Consider the following 12,004-nt stretch of genomic DNA (forward strand, 5'->3'; position numbering starts at 1 on the left):
TTCAATTTTAATATAGCTATGTTATCTAGAAGTGTGAAACCTATAAAACTAGGACAAGAAAAAGAACCTCTTCTAAGGCTATGATAGGCCATAAAATATGAATAGCTCATGTGTTTCTGGAGGGACAGTGTTCACTTTATGTATGTTGATTATGCTAATCTTATGAACTTCAAAGCAAAAACAAAACAAAAACAGTGCCAGAATTGATTTTATAGTTTTATTTCAGATTAAAGTGCATTTCTTTAAAAATGTTTCAATATCCAGTTTCAATTGGCAAGTGATAACAGCTCTCAATAGATCATGAAAAGTTTTATGGTGGGTAAGACAAAGATTCTCCCTCCTTGAATCCGATCATAATGAACCTGAAAATAAACTTTTAATATTGGTCTACCTGCTTCAAACACTGTATAAAGCATTACACAAATAATACTGACTACATACTTATTTCCCAAATACTAGTGCAGTTAATTGAGTGATGAACAGGTACTTCTGTGAAATTTCAACTTAAGTCATTTGACTTATCAAATATAAATATTTTCAATGTAAAACTAAGTTCTCTTCGAGTTTATCAAGTGGTGGGAACAAAAATTATCATAGGCTAATAAATGACTGATTTGGCTTCTCTCAGTCTAAGTGCATTTAGTCAAGTCTATCCACAGGAGGTAGTGTTAAGATAGATTGAAAGCATTAATTCCTCACCAACACAGAAAGCAAACTCCCTAAACTCCCAATTTATTTCACAGGAATGACAGAACCACTGAATGTCAGATGCCTTTCCCTCACATCAACGCCCCTCAACATCCATGGCAAACACAGAACTATAATTTGAGTTTAAATAGGAGGAAAAAAGTATACATAAAAAGTACCAGTACCTCCTAGTATATATGTATTTGAGCAATATTGTTAAGATATAAGCGGAATCAGGAGAACACATTTTTGTAAAATCTAAGTAACAACAATAAATTAAGGATTTAAGGAAGCAAGATCCCCGTTTTGCCATTTAGAAGCAAATGACCAAATGGACTTACATGCCATGTATGAACAAACATACCCTTTGTACCAGGGAACAGTAAACTTTATGCAAAAGGGCCAAATATGTGAACATTAGGTGTTAATAGGCCATATAGTCTGTCACATTACTCCAATCTACTGTTGCAGCAGGAAGGCAGCCAAAGACAGTATGTAGATAAAACATGGCTGTGTCCCAATAAAACCTTATTACTGGCACTGAAATTTTAATTTCATCTTTCATGTGTCACAAAATATTACTTTTTTCTTTTCCAACCTTTTAGAAAATGTACAAACTATTCCTACCTCTCAGGAAGTATAAAAAACAGGTGGCAGGCTATAGTTTTTTGACCTGTTCATAAAAACTTACTAGGTTAGGACTGACATCTTTCAGTTTCTATACTCAAATTCTTTGTTAATTTCATTCTTCTTTTAGAAAATTCCCATTCTACAAAAATAAAAATTTCTTTAGACATCTAATTACTCAATTATCAAAACAGCTATTACACAATATTCCATTTTCCATTCCATGACTTTATTTTGAAAGTGAACTTCCTAGTTATACCCAATTTATTCATTTAAGGAATGATTCTGCCTATTGTTGGAAGTCGTTTTATTTACTGTTTTGGGGGGGCAGAATATTAGATAACGTATATATATATTTTAAGATTTTATGTTTAAGTTATCTGTACACCCAACATAGGGCTCGAACCCACAACCCTGAGCTTAGGAGTTGCATGCTCTACCAGTGACTGAGCCAGATTGAGTAACCCATAAATAATGTAGATCTCAAACAATTATTCAGGGTATTTATTAGTACCAGTTCTGGTACTATGTGTATAGGATATAGGATAACTACCAGCTATTTTCAAAGTTTATAGGACTGTTCCTATACTAAAAGGCTATATACTTCTCTTATTCCATGTGATATCAATTTAAAATATTGCTTTCAATCTTATACTCTCAGGTAAAGGGAGAGATTATCTTTTCTTCTAATGGTATACTTCAAGGAAGTAAGCATTTACAGCTTGGCACTTCATGTTTGGTTTTAAATATTCTTTGGTATTTAAAGAAAAAAATGGTTAAGATCATGTTATAAAATTTAACATTCTATTAAAGAACTGAGTGAATACTCAATTCTACTCTTAAATATCTAAGGATCTTCAAATCCTCATGACTCAGATTTTAATACATACTTTCAAAAAGCAATATACAGGGGCACCTGGGTGGCTCAGTTAAGTGTCTGACTTTGGCTTAGGTCACGATCTCAGAGTTCATGAGTTCGAGCCCCACATCGGGCTCTGTGCTGACAGAGCCTGGAGCCTACTTTGGATTCTGTGTGTGTCTCTCTCTCTGCCCTTCCCTGTTGTGCTCTCTCTCTCTCAAAAATAAATGAACATTTAAAAAAAATAAAAAAAAATTAAAAAAGCAATATACAAAGGCTGGCATATAACAGACATTATCATCAACTGGACCATCGCAAACCGAAGCCCAGATTTATTTTACAGATTAAACAAACAAACAAAAAAAAAAAATCAACAAATTTTGACAAATCAATTAAAAAAACCCATTACCTAACTTCTGGCTACATTTTCTTAAGTGCTCTGAAGGAGTGCAATCCACACAAAAAGCATTTAAAATATGTTAGGGAAACACAACATAACAATGCCCAGAGAAACTCATTTTTTGGGTGAAATTATTTGTTTTTCAAGCACCATTTTAAGATGACACAAACTGTCAACAATGTAATGGCAAAGTAACCAGAAGTCTTTAGTAAAATTACAACTCACATCTTTTAGGACTTATTTTGGTACTGCTAACTTTACTGCCAAGTTAATCTTAATTAGGGGTAGTCTGTTTTCAACGTTTATTAGTAAAATATGAAGCCCCATAACTTAGAAGGCAAGATTTAGAGACTAAATACATTCCTAATATTTGAAATTTTACTTTTATATTAGAAAAATGAGAAAATAATCCACATACACTAATGAAAAAGGTTCAAATCGTCTAATCTGCTTAGTAAGGTTCTTTACAATATGAAATATAGAACTGCCTACTTAAAAACATAAATCTCTCCAATACTGTAAATCTTCCATATTTAAAAAAGGCTCCAAATGAGGCAAAATTCTACCTTTTACTCTTGAAAAAACTTTGAACTTTAATTTGAAGGCTTCAAGACCAGTCTGTACCCCCAAACATAAATCTGAAAAAAAATTATTTAAAAAAATACTAACCTTTATCTTTTGTAGCAACAATTCCTGGGATTTAAACCTACTTGAGTTATTATCACCTAATTCGCAGCCTGTAGCATCTTAGGCCTACCCACAGACATGAGCATTTGTATGGATCATGTGGAAATTTTTGGCCATGAACTATCAGGCCTCAAGCCCAGAACTGCTGAATCATAATCTGCATTTTCATACATACAGCCAAATCTGAGAAGCACTGTTAAAAGCAAAACTTTAACGTTTGTATACAATGTACATAACCTTTCTGATGGTTTAGGAATAAAACAGACATGGGTTGTGCTATTGAGCAAACAGCTCTCTCCCCTCCACCAAAATCGTAATATTGTCAATAGCTGCTATTTTATGACCTCCTAGCCCAGCTGCAAAGTTATCCCCCTGAAAATCAGTAACAAAGAATGTAAGACGGAAACTAGGCCCTTCTTACTGGGTTGTAAAGTCAAGTTGGAAAGAATGGCATTAAGGGAAAATGTGACCCCTTTAACTCACATTTTCTGTTAAATTCCAAGAAAGGTTTTCTAAATGGCACTTATTTTTAATTATTTTAATTAAAAAATTTAATTTTTTAGAAAAATGCTAATTGTAAATTTTACACACACACACACACACATACACACACACACACCCCTGTCCCATTTTTCCCCTAATTTTGTTTCTTGCCCTGCCACTTTTATTTTAGGCAAAACATAATCCAAATTGCTTGACATTTTTATGGTTCTTAGAAATACAACAGAATCCCTGACTACTTTCAAGGTGTAAAACCCGATTCATCTTAGACAATATGGAATTAGAACAAAAGCTCCATATCATTCAACAATGGCTTTCAAACTTATTCAAATGTCACAGCATTTTGAGAATGGGTTCACTGCAAAGCTGAAAATTTAAATCCACTATACAAAGCCCATTTGGAACATAAATTGTACTATGCTTCTGCAAGCAACCAGATTCTTTTCATAAATGCATAAAATAAGAAATCACATTTAGATTCTCTTACCAATATCTGCCATTTGTTTTATTAACCCTTAGAAAATAGCTGGAAAACTGATGTTATTTTAATAGTGAAACAACACACTGAAACTGATCAAGGAGTGTTAATACTTTTTGCTATTCAGGAATCATTCAGGGGAAAATGTGCAGAAACATTTAAGGCAAGAATAATAAAATTAAGATGCCTCAAATATACACTTACAACTATATCAGGAATGAAGATTTAGCAAACTGGTTTCTGCCTTCAAATAACATTTTAAAATACATCCTTGTGCAACTATAACATTTGAAAATTAATAGCTGTGCTTGTATCAAATTCAGTGATTTAAGTAAATGATAATCATTTTAGTCACATTTTCTGCTATACTGTTCATGTTCCCTAGAACTCATTTCACCAACCAGTTAACACAAACATTAAGACACAGTAAGAAATAAGCCAATTTTAACTCTCCAAACAAACACATACACACACACCTTCTTACATCCGTTAACTAAAAAAACTTACATGCCTCTTTACTATAAAAAAGAATCTGGGCAAAGAGAGACGATATAAACTACTATTTTATAATTACGAAATTGACACCAACTTTGCTGGCTGACTGGTGGTCCCCTTCTGAGTATTATAAAAATTAACTAGACACAAGGATTAAACTTGCTGTAACTTGCTGAATAATGTGTGCCTTTTCAAACTGGTTAAGTTCTGAATAAAGGATGAAACTGAGGTCACTCACTCATTCTATTCAGAGAGCAAATGAGATATTCTCACTGTGAAGAGACGAAACAAATGTGGGAAGTCAGGCACTAATACTAGATGGTAAAATTTACAAACGTTTTAATTATATACACCCTATTCTTTTAAACTAGGCAAAACATACATATTTCAAAAGAACAATTTCAAATTTCTTCCAAGTTTGCTTTAGGTGTAGGTGAAAAGAGCAGATAAAGTCTAGATTTCTTATAGTCCAAGTTGTAACAAAAATAGTCATACTAACTCTCCATTAAAAAGAAATGTAATGAAGCACGTTTTCTAGTGGTGGACACCCTCCTTCCAAAAAAAAAAAGTATAGGTATGAATAGCAAAGTTCTTATGTAACACTTTCTCATCTCTATAACTCATTCTGGTTACTTTAGAAAATAAACTCATGTTTTTACTAAGACTACTAAGTACAAAACTATTTGTATTTGTAGATACAGAATCCTACAATCATCTGCAGCAAGCCCACAAATCACTTCTAACTGTCCATACTGATCTCTCAGCATTTAATATATACAAAATAGGTTTCTATTAAACAAAGGTATTCACAAGTAGCTGCAGAAAAATTCATGCCATTAACAAAGGCTGAAATTTATAAATTAAAAACGTTTAAATCTATACATAATGTACAAATAGTCATGCATTTTAAAATGAATGGGGTAGGTCTCAAATGACTAAATTTTCACCAATGCTGTTGCACAAATATTTGCTAATGCAAATGAATGGAATTTTAGTAAATTCGGCTTTAATATATTAACCCCAAAAGTTGCAACTTTTGGTATTTTTTTTGAAATGTGTCCAAAATTGACATCTGCGAAAAAACATTTCAATTCTTCTGCATCTCCTTTGAGGTGTTCTATAAAGAACAAATTTCTTAAACCTCAGGCACAACAAATATAAATTAAAAAAAAAAAAAAGTATAAACAGTTTTACCAGTTCAGCAAAAATTCAAATAGAAATGTTCAATTTTACTTAAAATAACGTATTTTACATGAACATTTCATCAGAATATCCAAGAGTTTAAGACGTGTAAAATAAAATGCTTTTGTTTCTAGTTTTTGCTTTTCAGGTTTCAGCAAGGTATTTAAATTTTTCCAAAAGCTATGCATAGCAGCCAAGAAAATGTCGTATGAACAAAAATTTTACATATGAACTTACAAACTGAACTTACGTAATAAGTCACAGCCCTTCAGGGTTTGAAATATCAACTTTGCAAACAGTCAGACTGAAACTGTGCTGTATTTCAGAACTTATTTTATGAATCAAAAAAATCCAGTGATGTTAAAAAAAAAAAAACCTTCAATTTTCTCTTAAGATACTAAATGGAATTTTCATGGGCTGGTGACCTCCAGCGTGACTGCAAATTTTTTATTATTGAGTTTGCCATGCTACCAAGTTTCTCATGCATTTCAAACAGCTGGCTTCCTGAATAATTATGGAGATCTTCTGAATCCAGTTGAACAGCAAGTGCACTAATCTGTGCCATAAGATTTTTAGGTAATGAAGTTTCTAAAGCAACAGGATCAATTAAATCTAAAAAGAAAAAGAAAAAAAGCACAATTTATCCGAGATAAAAATTAAGTTGTATATATCTCTTTTTACGTTAATACAAAGTTTAAGTACCTAGGATTTAAGTTGGGAGTGCAGGCTGTATCCCTGCTCCTCAAAAGGAAAAGGCCAACAGAAATATCTACCATAGTTTGTTCTGTGCCATTAAAGAAATGGTCAGGCAATTTCATTTTTATTAACAGCGTAACTGAAACACAATTTTTAGTTTATATCCCTATTTAAGACCTTGATGGAATAGCAGTTAACAATTAGATAAAAACAGCTAGGCATACTTGAAGTCAAATCAGTTACTTTCTCATGCACTTGGCCACTAGCACAACAACAACACAAAAACTGGTCAAATTAACAGAGCATGGTCAAATTAAAACTAGAACCATAACAATATTTCTTCAAGTTAGGTGGTCCTATAAATAAAATTGTCCCACTTTGTTAAAATATACCTGAAGCAAGTCTTTCTTCATCAGAAGGGAGAGATTTAGTTTGTATTCCATTTATTGTTTTTTCAGAAATATCAAAAACTGGTATCTCTTCTAGTCCACGAGACTTTACCTTGATTATACATTCAGGCCAGTAAAAAAAAAAAACAAAATCAACAAATTGGAAAGTTGTTTTTAAAACGACTAAAAAATACCAAAGCTGGAAAAAAATCTGACACAATATGTTTCCCAGCCTATCACAGGACTATTAACTTAGCTAATAATACTAAGAAACTATGTTCTACTAACGACACAAAAAACAGGATTACAAAGTGTTTTCTCAAAGAGCTGATTAGGAATTCATATTTTCTAATGGACTTCTTAAGAGAAATCCATGATAGCCAAGAAAATTACATTTCCCAAGTTTAGAAGCATGGGAAAAGAAAACCCAAGGAAGAGATTTCTAAACTTTAAATAACATACAGAATTTGTATGAATATTTTATATTTTCATACAATAGAATATTATTTAGCCATAAAGAAGAATGAAATACTGATACATGTGAACTTTGAAAACATTATGCTCAAGGAAGCCAGTCACAAAAGACCACAGGTTTCATGAACCCAATTTTGTGACATGCCCACAACAGGCAAGTCTATAGAGAAAAAAAATCGGGGGGGGGGGGGGGGGGGTGAGAATGAGGAGTGATTGCTAAGGGCTATACAGGATTTCATTCTGGGGAGGTAATACATGCTCTAAAATTAGATTGTGGTGACAACTGTGTAACTCTGTGAATATACTAAAAATCAAATGTGTGCTCTGGATGGGCCTTACAGTATATCAATGTATTCCAATAAAACCGCTTTTAAAAAATGTTAATTTTCAGAGACAAATCTCAGGGCCCACAGACCACTGAGTGTACTTCAGACACTGAAAATTACTAATATAGTCTTTGTTTTTTTTTTAACAGGTTTTTAAAGATCACAAATAATCTTTAAATCAAAGACTTTCAAGAAAATAGAAGTCTTGAGTAGTAAGGTGCAGTCTCAGAAATTCTAACATAAACACTGGTTTTTCAATCTTAACATCTCCCCCCGCCCCCATTTATTCACAATTTTGCATAACCTCAATGGACACATAAAAGGTCTCTGAATGGGTTTCAGTACAATCTAAATCCTTCTGAAATAATATACAGAATCTTCTGTATATATTTTTACGGGCGGGCGGGGGGGGTGGAGAATCTTCAAAAATGTCTATAACCCAAAATATGTGCAAAAAGTTGATAAGAGCAAGAAAAATTAGTCCCAGTTGTCTTGGATATCAAGACGAAAGTACTGTTGACTACAAATTTGCAAGATTTTTATTATAATGTTTAGATTTGAACGACCAGGTTTTAGGAATAGCAGCCACAGAACCACAATCACGAATTTGGTGGAAACGAATGAGACAAGGGGGTAGGAGAACTGAAGAAGAAAGAGACGCATTACACAAAGATAGTATACAAACTCAAGAAGCCAACTTTGTCTATAAAATTATAAAGTGACCTTCTAAGTTACTCTTACCAGGGGGCGGTGGGGGGCGGGGGTGTGGAGGGGAGGTGGCATAAAATGAGTTTTTAAGCAACAGTACAAACTTCTGTAATTGTATTGCTAAATCACTTATCTATACATGATTTATTAACATTGAAGTTTACCTGTTGCTCATGATAAACTCTGAGAGCCTTTTTTACATTGGACACTTTTGGAGAACGGATAGGAAGAGTTTTTATTTCAGATGCTGTAAGAGTACTCAAATCACCAATTGTTTTTATATTCTTAGCTCTAATGAGCTGTCCCAGTCCTCTTGCCCTAAAGAGGTAAGAGAAAAAGGAGAAATGTCATCATATAGTTTTATAGCTATTTTTTAATGTTTACTTATATTTTAAAGTTTACTTATTTATTTTGAAAGAGCACGAGTGGGGGAAGGGGAAGAGACAGAGGGAGAGAGAATCCCAAGCAGGCTCTGCATTGTAAGTGCAGAGCCCAATGCAAAGCTTGACCTCATGAACCATGAGATCATGACCTGAGCTGAAGTCGGATGCTTAACAGACTGAGCCACCCAGGCGCCCCAAAGTTTGTTTATTTTTGAGAGACAGAGCTCAAGTGGGGAAGGGGCAGAGAGAGAGAGACACACACACACACACACAGAAGCTGAAGTAGGCTCCAGGCTCTGAGCTGTCAGCACAGAGCCTGATGTGGGGCTCTAACCCAAGAACCTTGAGATGACATAAGCCAAAGTCAGACACTTAACTAAGCCACCCAGGCAACTCTATAGTTATTCTATTTGTGATGGCCTATCCAGTTGAATTTCCTGACTTATGCTCAATCATAACTGCATTTATACAGGCACACTTAACCCACTCTGAGGATAGCCCCATGTACATTTAAGTTAAAACAAAATTTGAATTTGACATGTTTGTCCAGCGTAAGCAATAGCAGTGGACAGAGACTAAACCCAATGTGTGTCAGTCAGATTTCACCTACATTATGATTTAATGGCTACCTGACTTTGGTTGATTAACTTTTGTAAACTTCATCTTATAAAGTAGAAAATAATAAATATACTCCTTATGGGATTTATAATTAGGATTAAATAAGAACATATGCAAAGAGTTCAGCATAGCACCTGGCAAATATTGAGCACAATTATCTTAGCCATTACTTAATTATGATAGATGCTTCTCTTATTGCCCTATCTGCCTCATCTTCCCAGATAAATTTTTATTTTTAAAATAAAATGTGTGAAAGTGCATGTAAATCAGTTCTAAATAGGAGAACCTCATTTAACTTTTCCTCTTAAACAAGTGGCATCTTGAAGTATTAGACCAGTATAAATAACTCCTTACCATATATTTGATGTAATCTGAGGTAAAATGATATCAACTGGAGCCACACAGTTCACCAAAGCTGGGTAAACACTTTCTGCTGGACATGGCACAGGTTCTTTAGCCATTTCTGTAATCTTAGAATAAATTTCAAAAGCCGTTAAACAGAGGTCACCTGACTGAACATGAAAAATAAAGTTGCATGAAAACTAAAGCACTTCTTACTAAACACTTCTTTGAGCTCTTAAATTTAGGGCTACGTGATCCTGAGGACAGAAATCCTTTGGTTGAAGTGGCATTATGCTAGACAGAAGAAAGAAGAGAAAAAAAAAACTCACTCAGAACCCTAGAAACTCTAATTTTATAATTTCATTACTTAGATTGCAGTAATTTCCTAAAATTTTGAGAAAATGAAAAAATGTAATCGGCTATTACCTAATCAACTACTTCCTGTCTTACTGTCTCTTCCCATTCTTCGTGTTTGCTTACCATTTCACAGACAAAACAATACATTCAAACCAAAGAATTTTTCTTCTTTACTATTATTAAGACAAATTATACTTAACTCATTCCTATGCCTGCATACATATATGCATATTTCAAAGCCTACAACTTACCTTAGATTGTGTAAGTGAAGTTTTAACACTTTTTACTGTGGGAGAATTATTTGAAGAATGGGATCTAACGATAGAGCATCGCCTATCAATGTCATCTGCCAATCCTGCTTGGTATATTGGATCTGCAAAGGAGACACGGCGAACCTGAAAACACAGGTCATGTTTTTATTTAACATAATTAAAGTTAAAAAAAATTCACACCATAAATTCTCATTACCAGGCCTCCCTGAAATAGAATGTGGGTTTAGAAGCTTAATTTACTTCAGTAGAAGCCAACTGCACATTGCTGTAGTTCTTCCTAATGGCTGCTTTCATAGATATTACTTAATACCACAGATCATTCCAATTATCCATGTTCTAAATGGTCTCGACATAATATATACCAACAAAGACTGAAACAGGGACAGTGGCAGAAACAATGAAATTGTATGCAGCAGTTGAAATTGTATCATCAAATTCTAGTCACTTTGTAGGCTTACTACAGTAACTTTAAAAAAATAAGGTAAAGAGGTAGAAATGGTACTAACTGGGCTCTGGTGCATCTTACTAACCTCTGTTCTAAACTCTTTGAGGATACCAGAATCACAGCAACTGAGTGGCAATTTTTGTCTTTCTTAGTCCCAGCATGATGTCATTTTAGCTTCTACTAAACTCTTATGATGTGTTCATTCATTCAGCTATTTGATATAAATACACAATAGAGCATTTATGCCATTAACTATATATATATATATATATATATATATATATATAGCTTCCTCACGTTATGAGCAAAACAAAAAAACTATCATGAGAAATCCTCACCTATATATATACATACATATACATATATATACACATATATATATATACACATTTATATATATATAAATGTCTCCTGGTCTTGATTCCCAAGAGTGGGCAGATTCTGTATGTATTTGCTATAGGAAACTACAATGTCTTACTGTTGCCTACATAAAAATTAAATATGAGGTACTATCAAGCAAAACATGACTAGTTAACTTTTATCACCAATCTAAAATATATATACAGAAGAAAAATAAATTATACTGAAGAAAAAGCATTCTATCTTCATACTTTTCAAAGACTTCTATGGATAATTTAATTAAACTTAAGATACTTACAACACACACACACACACACACACACACACACACACACACACACACACACACAGCCTCAAAATAAAAGCAAAGCAAAACCAAACCAAAAAACTGAACTGTCAGTGTAAGAATTTTTGGTGTATTTGAGAAGTTTTCACAATGTCCTTGCTAAAGGCAAAATTAAGTATATCTTAGGTCTATAAAGCATGTTTGTATATATAAACACACGTATTCTGCAGTAAATGGCAGATTCAATTTTAAAGTTAAAGAATGCTCACATCATACCTTTTCAGAACTCCTTTGCTAAGCAGAGGACAAGCTCAGCTATGTAAGCACGTGTAACTTTTCCTTTTTTAATTTATCCAGTCAACAAACTATGTTTAAGTTATAGGGTCAGGAGCTAAATCAGATACATAGATAATCGATTTTCACAAAAGTGAC

At 33.4% G+C, this 12,004-nt stretch overlaps 1 protein-coding gene across 5 annotated transcripts in view; it reads right to left on the bottom strand.

The window, feature by feature from the left end:
• Window positions 1–203: 203 nt before the first annotated feature.
• RIF1 (replication timing regulatory factor 1) overlaps window positions 204–12,004 on the bottom strand; it is a 75,799-nt gene continuing 63,998 nt past the window's right edge. For 3 of the 5 annotated variants that reach the window (XM_047869075.1, XM_047869076.1, XM_047869073.1), the window contains exons 31-36: window positions 10,461–10,604; window positions 10,069–10,146; window positions 9,865–9,980; window positions 8,674–8,827; window positions 7,005–7,113; window positions 204–6,528 (exon numbers count right to left, since the gene is read on the bottom strand). In XM_047869075.1, the coding sequence (XP_047725031.1) occupies window positions 6,314–6,528; window positions 7,005–7,113; window positions 8,674–8,827; window positions 9,865–9,980; window positions 10,069–10,146; window positions 10,461–10,604 (816 nt within the window). In that variant the 3' untranslated portion in view covers window positions 204–6,313. The remainder of the gene's footprint in view (window positions 6,529–7,004; window positions 7,114–8,673; window positions 8,828–9,864; window positions 9,981–10,068; window positions 10,147–10,460; window positions 10,605–12,004) is intronic. The other 2 variants (XR_007154460.1, XM_047869077.1) reach the window with 2 other exon arrangements.

This window comes from Prionailurus viverrinus, chromosome C1 (assembly GCF_022837055.1).
Source record: "Prionailurus viverrinus isolate Anna chromosome C1, UM_Priviv_1.0, whole genome shotgun sequence".
In the NCBI taxonomy this organism is placed as follows: Eukaryota; Metazoa; Chordata; class Mammalia; order Carnivora; family Felidae; genus Prionailurus; species Prionailurus viverrinus.